The following is a 15,443-nucleotide window of genomic DNA, read 5'->3' on the forward strand; positions in this document are numbered from 1 at the left end:
ATAGACTCATCTTACACATGCCATATTCTCCCATAAATTAAATTGGTAAAATACACAATTAATTAGCTAAATCATGAAATTTAGATAAAATTAAAAAATAGAAAAATCTACAAAAATCACAGAATATCCACATGAACATATTCTACCAACAACAATAAAAAAAGTACATGGTCTAAGTCACGAAATTCATAATTTTCCTAAATTACCGAAATCTTTTCTAAAGAACCCGATTTGACTAAAATTGTGACATCTCAAAATTTTGACTATGAAAATTCGTTAAATTTTTACAGAATATCTAAAATATCATATACTACTTACCCAAATCAAAATTTACATGAAAATGTTAGCTTAAATTATGTATTATAAAAATTTACAATTTTATTTTCTGAGAAACTGATTTTTAGGGAAAAACGTGTTTTCAAAATAGTTTTCTCTTGAAAATCCATTTTTTTTTCATCTTTCGATAGCCCTAAGTCAAACCCACGTATGAGAGGGTTTGCTTGGGGTCTATACTTAAAAAAAATCAGTAGAATTTGTGTTACGAATTCTATTTCGCAAGATAATTATAAATCAACCTACCTTTTTCATCAAAAATCATAGGAGTGAAAACCGTGCGAGCACCGAGTAGACTCGAACCGAATACCTCCTTCGAAGTGGCTGAAATACTTAGATGAACTCCCTCTAATGAAGTTTTAGATCTCCTCAAATGAATGGAAGGAAGAGGGAACACAATGGGGAGAAAAGAGAAGAAGAGGAGAAAATAAGAGAATAGAGTGAGATAAGAGAGGGAGAGAGAGAGAGAGAGAAAATATAAAAAATCCAAAAAATAAGGGTGGGGTCGTGAGCCCTTTCCCAGCCCTTATATGGATTGGCCAACCCTCCTTAATAATTTTCTTTTCCCTCTTTTTTTTGTTTCCTTTTTCATTTTTTTTGTTCTTATATTTCATTACATATATGTTTTTTTTTTTAGGTTTTATTTCTTATAACTTAACTAGATTTAGGTTGAGGCCTAAGTATAGTCATTCATTTAATGTACATCATATGACATGTAGCTAAGCAAAGAGGGTCCACGTTGGCCGGACGTCCCCCTTTGTTTGGCTACTAACTAAAAAGGTTCCAATAAAGTCAATACTCTTGCTTGCATAGCAAGGTATTTAATGTAGGTTACTGTTTATGTTATTTGCACTTGCTATAATTCAAAAGGGATTTCAAGTCCACGTCCATAGTTCCACGTACATTAGAGTTCAAGGATTCAACTATAGGATTGACGGCACTAGGCTTTCAACAAAAAAATATCAAGGTAGATGCCAACCTCGAAACATGTATTATTTTTCAACTAGAAAAAAAAATAACTTTTATATTAAACTTTAGCTCTTTAAAAAATGCATATACCACCATCGATATTTGATTACAAGCCGACATATTCTGGTATGTAACATTGAACCAGTAGAATAACTATAGTCCTTTTTTTTTAACGTGTAAGCCCCATTTTACAAGAGTTGATTAAGGTAAATTTTTTTTTCTAATATCCGAATAATAAAGAAGTAAAAGAATCACATAACCACATGCTCGATGAGAGTAGCATACTTGAACTACTTATCCCAGTGGTTCATATGATCAAAAGCATACCAACTATAGCATACACATAATGCACGAGCTCACAGGAACTCAATCGAGTTGACCACCCTCTGTATGAAATCAGCTTGTCAAGCATAACCAGCTCTAAATTGGATTTAATTTTGCTTGTTAGGTCAAATGTACAATCCCCAAGCAAGCTCGTGATGGCCAAAACCACACCATCATACAAATGGCTTTTTGTTTTTAAGCTCTATGGGAGGCTGTTTTGCTTAGCATACTTAGCTTAGCTCACGGTTTAATCAGCTCTGAGTTATGCTTGGTAAGGTCAAACATCACACTAAGTTTGCTTAGTCAAGTGAGGTAATTGCCAAATCAATGAAGGAACTCATGAATGAGGGATTAGGTAGTTACCTAGTGAAAGATAATACAAAGTCAAACAAAAGGCATCTAGAAAATAAAAGTTGAGCAGGAACCCGATGGCCTTACCGAATCTTACTATGACCCAAAGCATAAAACGTGTGATAGAGATCCTCATGAAATCCATAAGGTTTTTAGGTTTCCAAATAGGAATTTGGCTTTGTATCTAGACAAAATCTTGCACCAACTTCATATATATATATATATATATATATATATATATATATATATATATATATATATATATATATATATATATATATATGGAAACTCTATCAACGTGAATGGTAATGAGAGAGATTGTTTCCCCGTATATGCAGGTTCAAATCAGGACCACCCACGACAACTTTGTGTGAATTAAAATTTTGCAATAGAGGATCATTCTAGGAACTACATAGTTTTTAACAAAAGGAGTTGATTGACCATGGGCCCACCACTCAAACCTATTGTGCAACTATATTAGCTTGTCATATGTTGTAGGTCCTAAAGAATAGCAAGATGCCAATAAGGAATTAGATCAACAAATGAAACAAGAAGGAATATCATGCTTGGGCGGGCTCTTGTTTGGTTTTGAATTCTTAATTCAATTTAAAAATATGAATTTTACCAAAAATGTGATTCGAATTTTCAAATTCACCTTAAATTCTAAATGTCATTTAAGCCTAAATTAACTTTAAATCTTAATAAAATTCAAATTCAAATCTTAATAAATCCAAATATGAACTTAAATGAAACAACATTAAATAAATTTGAATTAGACTTAAGTGTAAATAGATTTCATCCATAATTTTTTTTGAACTTTCATTTATGTAAATTATTTATGTTTCTTAAAGGTTAATTCAAATTCTTCAGAAATAATTTCTGAAAAATTCAAAACTCAATGGAGTCGATGAGACCCTAGGGCATGTAGGGGTTCTTTTTCAACATTTTTAATATCTTCTAAACCCTACAAGCCCTCCAGTGCATTTCTTGGATAGAACTTGAGAATTGTAATTAAAATTCAAATTCTTAGGTATTACATCTAAATTCAAATTTATTCTAAATTCAAATTAATACTTGATATAATTAAATTTCTAACTTAATTTCAAATAATGTTTTAGCCTTAATTTATTATTATTTCTCGTAAACTATCAAAAAGTTACGGGTTTTACATCATTTCCTCTTTAAAGACATTTCGTCCTTGAAATTGAACAGAGGCTATTCATCGGCGAGATTCTTGATGATTTATTATTATTATTTATAAATTTAATAATTATAAAAATTTTCATGGGTATTACAGTATTGGGTCCAGATCAATGTTTAATCGGGTCCACTATAAGAAAAACTATACCCGAAACCAATAAGAACTACATGAACCAAACCCGGACCATACCCAATAAAACCATATCTTTTATCATTTTTACATTGAAAATTTGTGGGTTTTAATCGGAACTCAGGTGGGGTGTGGGTCTGGTATAAATTTTCATAAACTATACCCAGGTTCATGTATTAATTGAACCATCAGGTCTGGTGTGGGTCCGGACCCGTGTTAATCGGGTTTTCTATTTTATCACCATACCCAAATCTTATAGGGTTTGGTTTGGGTCGATTCCGGGTAAACCCGACCCGTTGAACTAGTGGTGACTCGAGAAAAGGAAGATTGGAAACAAAAATACCCCGTTGGCAGAATTAAGCCCAGCTTCCCCTATTGGTACTTGGCTCATGTACCTAAAATGGATCGAGTTTGGTCATATGAATACTAATAAATTTGTCCGGCATACACACTTGTGAAAATCTGCAAAAGGCAGACCAAGTCATATGGTACAGTGTTGCCAGTATCGTTGTGAATTGGCTGATTCATATCGTATCAGCCAAAAATTCATCAGCATTAGGTATTGGGGCAATTTTTTTAATATTTTAAAAAAGGATTAAAACCCGTTATTTAATAGTTTATAGTATTTTAATATTATTTTTTTATTTTATTGACACATGTCATCATCCACTTTGGCCGATTTAGCTCGATTCGGTTAAGAATTGGAATCGGCCTGTTATCTGATGAAAATCGATTCAGATATCGATTCTGGCAACATTAATATGGTATATAACCGATTCGTTCAGAATCGGTTTTTAAACAGAATAATTTTTAGAAAAAACTATAAAATGGGCTTGAATTAAGTCAAAGGATTTTGAATTGGTTTATTAAAAATGATTAAAATTATAAAAATCTCAAAAAATAAAAAGTGAAGAAGATATCAGACCCCGTACCAGATTGACTTTTCAAAAATTTAGATGTTTTTCAAAACTCTAACCTTGCAGATGTGTTCTTCGTGCTTGTTTTCATAGGAACTGGGTCTTGGATCATTTGATTCTGATTCCTGGTAGGTTTTTATAAGATTCCGAAATCAAGGGTTTACAAATTTTTAAAACTTTGAGGCTCCAAAAATCAGTTTTTCATCCAAAATGCATGATCCAATAGTCGATTCCTATGATAACTATAACTGTGATATATATATATATATATATATATATATATATATATATCACAGTTATGACAAAAAATTAAAAAAGACAAAATAAAAGCGATTCAGTCCCATTTCAATTAAATAGATTAGTTCAAACTTAAAACCTCAGGACTCATGCACGGGCCACCACTCGCAGAGTTCACAAGCGAAATGCAACTCATGGCTGATGATCGGTTATCTGATCTCCACACGAGAACATCTATTTATTGCACATGGGTGACATCAGCTTTGGGTATCTTTTCACTTAAATGGTAAATATAGGCAGAGATACCAGTTCTCAATATCATGATGTTGGGAGAAACCATGTTTTCAGATTTTGTACATCATGTTTGATAGCAGTACTGTGCCATAAATTTGACAACATATTGCCAATCAATTCTTCATGACATGTTGGCCTTTAGTTCCCATAAAAACCTGTCTGGAGACAGGATGGTCCAAGGACGTTTGCACACAAAAAATGTCCAGTTTCTGCCCACTGTTCGAGTCTCCTTGGATGCCATTCATCACGGAAACGAGCGGTATCCAAAACCCGTCTAAAAGGCCCGTATTTGCCAAGATGGACCTCACAAAAATTTTGTTTCTGATGCCACTCTCGCCACATCAATGACGCAGAAATGAGTGGCTGAAAATTGTCTAAAACATGATGCATGTGGGGGTAGGTTCAGGGTAGGGGTTCCAACGGGTAGACCCAGGTAAAACCAGAACTGGCCCCAATTTTTGGGTATGGTATGAGGTCTGGACCTGGGTCTAATCAGACTCATTATAAGAGAAACCATACAGGACCCAATAAAAACTAAATAAAGTAGACCCAGGCCATACCCAGTAAAATACTATTTTTTACCATTTTTAGATTGAAAAATTGGAGGTCTTCTTCATCAGGTCCGGGCAGGGTCTGATATAAAATTTCACAAATTCATGTATTAATCGGACCTTTAGGTTCAGACCCAGGTCTTCTTATTTATCACACCATACCTGGACCCTATAGGGTTTGGTAAGGGTCGGGTAGGTTTGGCTGAACCCGACCCGTTGACACCCCTAGTTCTGGGTGATAATGAACTGCACCCTGGTAAGGGTCGGATAGGTTTGGACTCGAGGAATGCTTGGGTTGTTGGTAAACATCACATAGCATGATCATGATGGATCTGGATCTAAGTTTTGGACCTATTAACTTATACATATATAGAACCTATAGGAAGACAAAAAATCATTGTCATGTATGTGCCTTTACGAGCCAGGGCAGGCTCAAAACCGCATAAAAATAACGCACTTAACCCAGTTGGCCACCACATCCTCACCAAGTCGACCCTCTCCTACCCAAATTATAAAACCAGATCATATATTGACCCTTCACACACTTTGTAGAAAAGAAAAGGTTCCTTTTCCATTAAACATTAACTCCAGAAGGAGGGAGATGAGATCATTGTCCAGACTCCAAACCACGTCGTGCAATCGGAGGGGCACCCTCCATCTCAAAACCATTACTTTTCCCCTCTCTTTTGCCCAAAGCCATTCGAGTCTCTCACGCTTTCTCTCTTTTTAACACAAGTCATATTTCTCTTCTTTTGAAAACGACCGCATGGGCTTCGAACTCGATTCTCAAAAAGTAAAAGCAAACAATGATACCATACCAACATGCCCTGAGGGGTTAACGTAGTGGAGGTGGGGGGCCTCGCAGTCAAAGTTTGATTTTTCATGGACATCGCCCTCTACGCAAGTCAAGATGTAGTATAGGGACATGGGGCAGGGACTGCACGGCCAAGTCTTTATTCCGGGTGCGGTTTCTTCGATTTATAAATCCGAAAAAAAAAAAAACAATGAGAGAGGATGACAAAAAAGCCATGGCCTTCCTCGTTTCAACCATATACACACATTGTTAGATGATGATGGCATTGCACTCATACCATCGTCCATCACAAGATAGCAAAAAAACGAGAGAGAGAGAGAGAGAGGTGAAGCAAGCAAACTCGACTTATACACCATCAACATACGATGGTACGGCCATACGTATATATGTACACCTCTTTCAGGAGCATATGTGGCGGCGTCGGAACATCGACGAGAAGAAGCTGAGGAGCTTGAGCTGCAAGTGCAACATGACTATTATCATGAGCATCCCATCATCATTCATGCATCCACGCGTGCAAGAGAAAAATGAGAGAGAGAGAGAGAGGGTCCGTACCCGGCGACGATTTTTCCGGAGCAAGTCGGGGGGTATCTTGTAAAGGTCCTCGTCAACGGCCTTGGGAGCTCTCGTGGGCACCGGCGGAGGGCTCGCCGGCACCACCACGACGTCACGCACCCGACCCTGCTTCCTCGTCTCCTTCACGTTCTACAACAAAGAGCATCAAATCACCATCCTATATAATTATAGAAGAGGATCTTTCTCGATCTGGTTAACTAGATCGAACTAAATATGCCCACTACTCAAAACTGATCCCAGACATGTCTTAGCGCAGAGGTCTGGTCTGGGGTTCGAACCCCAGCTATATCATCAATGATTCCGGCGAAAAAGGAGAAAACGAAAAGGGGAAACTAGTTTGGTTCTGACGCAAAAGGAGCCGGGTAAGATGCGGGACCTTGATCCGGTAGATGGTGGCGGGGGTGTCGAAGTCCCACATGGGCTCATCGGAGGGAAGTTTTAGTTGGAGCCCAGCCTGCCGAGCCGACTCGAAGCACTGAGTGATGGGAACACCACTGCACACGTCCCAGTTGCCGAATGCCGGAAAAGGATACATGTTTGCATCCTGCACACAGATGCAGTATATTAGCCTCACAAAACACAAGAGAGAGTGTGGTGGGGGGTCTTGTTGGTTACCTCCATCAGAGAAGAAGGAAGAAGGGAACGTACTCGAAGGTTTGGAGGGGAGGGAAAAGGAGGGGAGCTAGGTTGGTTTATAGGGGAGGGAAAAGGAAGGAACGTAAGAGAGAGCAACAGTGATTGCAGACGACTCCGAGTCGTCAATAGGGATATATGATGATATTAAAGAAAGAGAAAGGCGGAGGGGCCTTCTTTTTCTCTCTCTCCGTGTATGACCTTTGGTCTCGCTTTTATCTTGGTAGGCGTGACGCGAACGGTGCGCGCAATCACGGAGCCACCCGGCGAGGTTCTGTGCTGGCCTTGACCAAGTTGCCCTTGCAGCCCCGAACCGGGTCGGTCTAGATGGCTGGTTGTTTGGAGTTTTGCACCAGCCCATTCAATCCGATTGGAGAGAGTTTCGTCGTTTTCAGTAAAGAGAAAATGACTAGAATGCCACTGCCCGTACACTGAAATGACCCTATGACCGAACCCCGCGGCGCCCGCCTGCAGCGGGTTACTGCCAAATTTTCAAACTCGATGTCAACCGTTTTGGGAAAGTCTTTCACCCATTTAGGTGTGTGAACGGGACGGGTTTGGTTGGAACTCTGGTGGAATCAGACTTGGACCCCATTTTTGGGTATAGTATCGGATCCGGATTCGAGTTTAATCCGGTTCACTATAAGAAAAATCATATCCGGATCTGATAAGAACTACATGAACCAGATCCGGACCATACCCTGTAAAATCATTTTTTTTTATCATTTTTACATTAAAAATTTAAGGGTCTTAATCGGAACTCTGGTCAGGTCTGGGTCTCATATTAAATTTCACAAACTATACCCGGGTTCATGTATTAGTCGGACCTTTGAGTCTGAACCCAGGTCTTAATTGGATCTTCTTATTTATCACCATACCCGAACCCGATACAGGTCCGGGTAAACCCAACCTATTGATAGCCGCCGATTCCCATTTCTGCAGGGTATCGTTAGATCGCTTCACACATTGGTGTGTGGACTGTGGACTCGCTTTTCATGGAAGGAGGTTCTGTGCAGGTTTTCACTTGCAGTTGGAGCCCCTTTTTGTGCAGCACAAGCACAGTCCATGACCTCTAATTAGGGGAGGATTCAAAATCCATGGATATCAAATTTTATTTTTTTTATGGTTAAGCTGGGGTTAGGCATACCCCTACCAGTTCTCCAACTATATACCATTGGGTTTTGAACCTGCAATTAATATACTGAAAAACGGTCCTTTTTTTTTAATCTTTTGGGCCAAAGACGGTGGATTTTGCATTGGAAAGAAAGATTCAAATCCATGACAAATTGAGGGATTGAGGGCGCTTTTGAATATTGTACACACGCTATTCAATCTCGGATCTGGTGTGAGGTCCATGAAAGATCTTTTTTTCTTTTTTCTTTTTTGAGAAGAAAGGCAAATGTGTACATGCCAGATCTCACATTCACTAATATGATGGATCTCAGATTTCAATCTGAGATCCCTAATTGCCAGTATGGATCGTAGTTTTGTTGCCCAATCTACGGGGGTCGGGTTAGGCATATACAATCTAAGATCCCTACATATCATGGCTGTGAAAGAATACCTTGGTTGAGAAACTGAGGGGGCGTTTGCCTGTCACAGAAAATCTGGAATTTCTGCAGAAACGCATAGACGGGCATGCATTTTTGCCGAGACCACAATGCCAAAACAAACATGTTATCGTGGAAACTTCTTTCGGTGCTTAGGGCTGGTAAATGAGCCGAACTAATGGAACAAGGCATGTTCAGGCTCAGCTTGTTCACCAGTGGATTGAGCTCGTGGCTTGGCTTATTCATTTTTAGCCGCCTCGTCCTTCAATTAGACAAGCAAAACATGAGCTGGCTTGTGTAAAAACATTCTATGCTACTTATAAATAGAATATATATTGCACTTAAAAAATATATATATTATATATTTCACCTAATAGTTCATATTATATATATATATATATATATATTTTCACTCATCCTTTTCTTTTTATATTTATTTTGTGCATTATTTTTCTTATAATTCACTTAGAATGTTATATATATATATATGTATTAGCTATATGATGTCTCCTCGACTCGTTTGAGCTAAATGAGCTGCTCGTGGCTTGGCTCATAAGCTATACGAATCGATCATGACCTAACCAAGCTGTGTCATGAGCTGCCACGGCCTGTTTTACCCGGACCTGATCCGAAACAAACCCTATACGGTCCGGGTATGATGATAAATAATAAGACCTGGGTCCGGACCCGAAGGTCCGATTAATACATGGACAAGGGTATAGTTTGTAAAATTTTATACCAGACCCGGGTCCGACCCGAGTTCAGATTAAGACTCGCAAATTTTCAATGTAAAATGATAAAAAATATATGGTTTACCGGATATGGTTTTTATTACAGTGAACCCGATTAGAGCCGGGTTCGGACCCGATACCATACCCAAAAACCAGGTCCAACTCTGGTTCCACCTGAGTCCTAACCAAACCCAACCCAACCCGTTGACACCCTTACTTATAGCCATACATTTCTCCCAACCTGGATCTAAATCCACGAGTTCAGAATTCGAGTTGCATACACATTCAAATTAATATACTAAATTGATGTGGAGACGTTTCTGTCATTTCTGCACAGATACTTTCGTCCTTTAGACTTAAAAAGAAGCATAACGTGACTAGCGTCATCATTCGTGTGAATCGACATAGCAAAAACGGATCGAATATTGTCTAAATCGTGGTTGATTCAAACCCGAGATCAAAATTCAGAGCGGAAAGTCCGGACTGAACCTAAAGCAGAAAAAGGATTGACGAACCAGTTTTGAGACAGGATTCAAATTTCAGGTGTAAAAATAGATTTGAATTCGAATCCGATCCAAAAAGCTTTTAAAATTAAATATCCTGAAGTAATAATGGATCAGACTCGGATCCAATTTCAGACAGAACCTTTTTGCAATAGTGTCTGGAGATGCATCATGTAGTGACCGATCTAGCGATATTTATGAAAAAATCTCGCAAAAATATCGTGAGAATTTACCTGAAAGTAAAAAAAAGGTAATTTCGCGTTAGTTTTTCGTCAAAAACATAAATATCAGGTTTTAAATGCGATATTTTATGTTTTTATCAGCTATTTACCGTGGAAATCCGTGTGGATTTTATTTTTAATTATTTTTTAATAAAAAATATATTTTAAAATTTGAATATATTTTTTATTGCCGAGATTTTCCCAAAAGATACCGGATTAAAAAAAAAAAACAAATTTGCGCGAGTTTTGGCAGCCGATATTTTTCCGTTTTTAACTTTTGACACGATGTGACGCATCAATAAAATGTAAATCTAGGGGTGAAAAAGTCATAAGGTCCGCGCGTAAAAACCGAGAGCTCGAGTTGATGCAGCGGAAAAAAAGGGAGTAAAAGGACAAAAGTAACGAGACAAGCTGCCCTTTTGGGAGACCTGTCACCAACCTTCTCATTATGACGACACTGTCCTTTAACCTGGCCAAGGACAACCACCCCCGATCCTACGGCCCTGCGTAATGAAGGCACCGTCCCTAGGGCACGCTCTTCTCTAGGGACTGCAACCCTTCACGTTGTAGGGTAGGTGATTGAAGACGACCCTCTTTTCCATTTTTTAACTCCGGCGTTCCCAAACAGAACCTTGCCAGCTTATCAGTGTAAGAGTCAAGACGTACAGATTCAGTTGAGCCCATCTCTTGGGTCTCAACTAGGTCACCATTTTAGGGTAGTCGGATGGGTCCCACCGAACACCCTAGGGCGTTTGAAATTCTCAGACTAACACTAATAGGTCAATGGGTCACATTGCTCCATGTCAGTGTGACAAATATGGGTGATATTTTGAAAAAAATCGCGAAAACTAAGAAATTACCTAGCCTTTTTTGCCGATATGAAGAAATTGTTTTTTCTAATTTTAATTCTTTTAATCTTATTAATTAATTTATTTTTCTTTGTAAAAATTAATTACAATTTAGTTTTTTATTTTTTAATTCAAAATTTTGCATTTTTATTTTCTAAAAAATACGAGAGCTGATATTTATGGAGAAACTGGTTTGATACTGACAGAATTGGAAGCGGACAGTTTGTGTCTAGATTGACCCGAGACTTGACCCTTCTTAAGAATGAGCAATTGGCCATTTTTAAGAATATTTCTAAGCATTGACTATCCACTTATTGAAATGTCCCAATAATATTAACTCACTGATGACCAGAAATAAGGTTTTGCTATATTCTCAGATCCTTGCCCTTGACTTACTGAGGATTTTCTATCATTGGATAATTGATCATGCTTGTTTGTAATTGAAAATCCAACACTTCTTTCAAGGATCGACAAAACTTGGCTAACTTCATTTCTCATGTCCAAATTATGAAATTCCACTAGAGAGGGGGTGAATAGTGAAATACGATGCAAGTTGATATAATAAAAAATAAAGCAATAAGACACAACACAATAAACACAAGATTTATACTGGTTCGGTCAAAACCCTGACCTACATCCAGTCCCCAAGCAAACCACTGGAGCTTTCCACTATAACATCCGAGTCACCGGATAAATAGTACAACACCCTCTTTCTCAAAGGTCTTCTTCTCTTAACAGAGAAGGGGCACACCCTCTTCCACAGCGGTCTTCTTCTCTCAACAGAGAAGGACAACACTCTCTTACACAGAGGTCTTCTTCTCTCAACAGAGAAGGGCAACACCCTCTTTCTCAGAGGTCTACTTCTTTCAATAAAGAAAGAATACATTGAATAACAGAAAGTTACAATACTTTCTATAGAACCTTCAGAATGATATGAATGCACGAATAAAGGATTCTCAGAATATTCTGTTTATCACTCAGAAGATACTCTATGTCAAAGAGTTATTTTTGACTTTTTCTCTTTCTTTTTCTAGGCTCTCTTTCAAATATCGAATAGGTATTTTTCTCGTTGTAAGCTCACTTGTCTATTCCGTTCTCTTCTGTCTTGAATAGTTCATTTCAGTGTGTTTTTATAGCTTAAAAAAATAGTCGTTGGCTTTTTGAAATCGTAGTCTTTTTGAGATGTGAAATGTCATGTCATTTCAAAAAACATCTTTAGAGAAATTCGAGAAAGTCTTCTATCCATAAAAGTAAAATATATGGTACACTAGTCGTTGTAATATTTTAGGTAATATATATTTTATGTAAATAGTCTATTTCTTACAATAGTACATTGAACGTTGAATTGTAGGTTGTCATGTGGTTTTGTCTTTATCCTAATTAATGATTTGTGGTACATAGGTACTTCTTTACTTTAAATGAGTGTAAGTACAATAAATGCTTTGAGATATTTATTTGTACATAGTTATGTCAAGAGTTTTCTTTATGTTGTGTTTTTCAAAGTCTACAGAGAGAATGAAGACTACAAGTAAGTCGACATTCTTGAGAAGGATATTTAACAAGGATTCTTTACAGAAGGTATTTAATGTTATACAAAGAGAATGATGACTTCAAGTAAGTCGACATTCTATGAGTTTGTAAAAAGGTAACTAGAGTCTTTTCAAAACCAATATTATATTTGTTTTTTTTGTGTAGCCGATTTCATGTTTTGTCTTTTTTCTATATTTGAAATCATTTCTTTAAAGAAGGTAACTAGAGTCTTTTCAAAACCAATATTATATTTGTTTTCTTTGTGTAGCCGATTTCATGTTTTGTCTTTTTCCTATATTTGAAATCCTTTCTTTAAAGAAGGTAACTAGAGTCTTTTCAAAACCAATATTATATTTGTTTTCTTTGTGTAGCTGATTTCATGTTTTGTCTTTTTCCTATATTTGAAATCATTTCATTTCATGTTGTCTTGTATATGATATAAGGTACAATTATTACATTTTGAAATCATGTCAAAATACATTTTTCATAAAGGGTTGTAAGAAGGTACAATTATTTGTTTTCAAAAAGGAGCTTTTTGAAACTATCGTATACTTTTATGAAATAGCTTTTATGAGTGAGTATGTAATATGCAATATGCATCCTTCTGAAGGTTCTGTTACATATGACTCTAAAGAAAAAAAATCTTCAACTTGTGGAAGCCGATCTCTTTAGATGGTCTTTAGGAGTGTATGGCCCATCAAGCTTTTTCTTCAAAGTAGTATGATTGCATCATAGTTGTACTTGAACAAGAGGTCTCCATCCTTTTTGAGTGAGATATCCTTGCATCAAATACTCGTTAGATATATGGCAAAACATATCCAGTCATTATATAACATTTTTCAAGAAGACATATTATCATATCATATGAAATCAAATAAGACAGTGTATCATATTATGTGACATCAAAACAGAGTTTCTCAACATTCTCCCCCTTTTTGATGATGACAAAATATGCTCCCCCTTCAAAAAGACATTATGCATAGAAATAATACTTATAATAATATTGAAAAAAATGTTAAATATGAGTATTTTTCTCCAATAATGGAGACAGGATTTCTCCCCCTTTGTCATGGACAAAAAGGAAGGGATCAGAGTAAGAGAGGTATTACAGACCAAAAAATAATGTAAAGTTATTACAGACCGAATAAACAAATGAGTTTATTCCAAAGTTGGAGAGAAATGAAGTGAACGGTTGGCTTGATCCGGCCGGAGGGTCTATAGAGTTTGCTGCAACAAGGCTTGACGGCAAAGTATGTGATCCTGAGAACGCTGGACATCCATCAGTGCAGAGAAGTAATCAAAGTTGGATGTTGGATCTTCTTCATCAGAGCCGGGCAGATGCAGGGACCTGAGATTGAAGGAAGTAGCATCGAGGACCTGAGAGGGATAGAGGATAACTTCGTTTTGAAGGGGTACTTTGAAGTATTTTAGAATGGGAGTTATAAAACACCCGAAAAGAAGAGGCTGGAATTTTCGATAACGAATAAAAGGGTCGAAAAGAATGTTGGACCAGTTTATCAGAGTAGAAGAAAAAATTGCGTAGAGAAGGAGAGAGATTTTTCTTGGTACTAATCCCTTGCGTGGAGGCTTGGGATAGATGTTGTGGAGAAGAATCTGGGCAAGCAGTTGAGCATGAGGTTGGAGATTCCTCATGTGCCAGGAAAGTTTTAAGCAGTTGGTGCAGAGAAGAATTTTTCGAAGTACCGACCGTTCGAGTGGTACTATGTTGTCTAGATTTATGCCGGTGGAAGAAAGGTTAAGAATTTTGCCTAATGAGGAAGCATGAAAGAACATCAGGCGTCCGCGTACTTTGGTGGTGATGGTAGTTTGCTCATGATCAGAGGAAAATTTTGTGTAGAAGAGTCGGACGAGTTTGGGATAGTAAGCAGCTTGGGATGAAGATCCTAGTAAGTGTTTAAGTTCGGAGAGAGATCTTTCTAGGTCAAATAATACGAAGTCGTCGTAGTTAACCAATTTACCTTCATGAATTGGTCGAGAGCAAAGGGAGTTGTAGAAGTGAAATAGATCGGGATACCTTAGGTCGGCGGCAGTGATTGCAGTGTTTGAGGAGGAAGCCATGGCAAGAGCTTAGAAAGAACGAGCAAAAGAGAAAGACTTGGAAAGGAGTAAGAGTTTGTAAGAGAATAGAGAAAATCGTGGGAATGAGATATGAATCAATCTAATAAATAGAAGAAGAAAAATAATGGTGATAAGAAATGAATGACATTGGAAGTGAAGGATTTTTAGATTTTAGTGGAAAGAGGAAATGCGTGAGTTGTAAAATAAGAGACTTGTGAATGACAAATCAAATCAATTTTGGAAGAAAGTGTATTATATTAGTATAGATAGTAAGAAGGACATAGTTTCGAAATAATTTTTCTGTATATGTAACAAATTTACTATGAGCAATCTTGTTGGATAGTGAGAAGAGTCATGAATTGAGTATGGAGTGTCATATTAAACGTAAGAGAAAGAATGATTCAAGAGTTTTTTAAAGATTTTCGTGAAGATCATGAAGAATAGAGAGTGAATAATGGCCTAATAAGAACAAACAACTTTTTCAAGGATTTACTTTATGTGAAAGCATTTCAAAATCGTGAAGAGGGAGTTTGGAATAAGACAAACATGAGAGTATGAGGAAATGCAATAATTTCTTATTTAAGAAGTGTATATTTTGATATACGTGAAAGGAGTGTGAATAGATATAAAGGAGGGTGATACGGATATGTGA

General features: G+C 37.2%; 1 protein-coding gene across 1 annotated transcript; it reads right to left on the bottom strand.

Moving 5' to 3' along the window:
* Positions 1-6,379: 6,379 nt before the first annotated feature.
* Positions 6,380-11,018, bottom strand: LOC149842997 (uncharacterized). The gene is made up of 4 exons (XM_090000803.1): positions 10,869-11,018; positions 7,073-7,240; positions 6,676-6,825; positions 6,380-6,576 (listed from the first exon to the last, which is right to left on the bottom strand). Exons 1-4 carry the CDS (start codon positions 11,016-11,018, stop codon positions 6,520-6,522), a joined length of 525 nt encoding a protein of 174 aa, XP_089856929.1. The 3' UTR covers positions 6,380-6,519.
* Positions 11,019-15,443: the final 4,425 nt, after the last annotated feature.

Source organism: Nuphar pumila, chromosome 3, assembly GCF_984573655.1.
Source record: "Nuphar pumila chromosome 3, dmNupPumi1.hap1.1, whole genome shotgun sequence".
NCBI classification, from domain to species: Eukaryota; Viridiplantae; Streptophyta; class Magnoliopsida; order Nymphaeales; family Nymphaeaceae; genus Nuphar; species Nuphar pumila.

Bases quoted from the DNA above. Each gene is read 5' to 3' on its own strand.
- LOC149842997 (XM_090000803.1), bottom strand. From the start codon at position 11,018: ATGGGCTCAACTGAATCTGTACGTCTTGACTCTTACACTGATAAGCTG. The intron at 7,241-10,868 runs GTGCCCTAGGGA...ATCTGTGTGCAG, and splicing joins TGCAGTCCCTAGAGAAGAGC to GATGCAAACATGTATCCTTT. The intron at 6,577-6,675 runs GTACGGACCCTC...TTGCACTTGCAG, and splicing joins TCCGGAAAAATCGTCGCCGG to CTCAAGCTCCTCAGCTTCTT.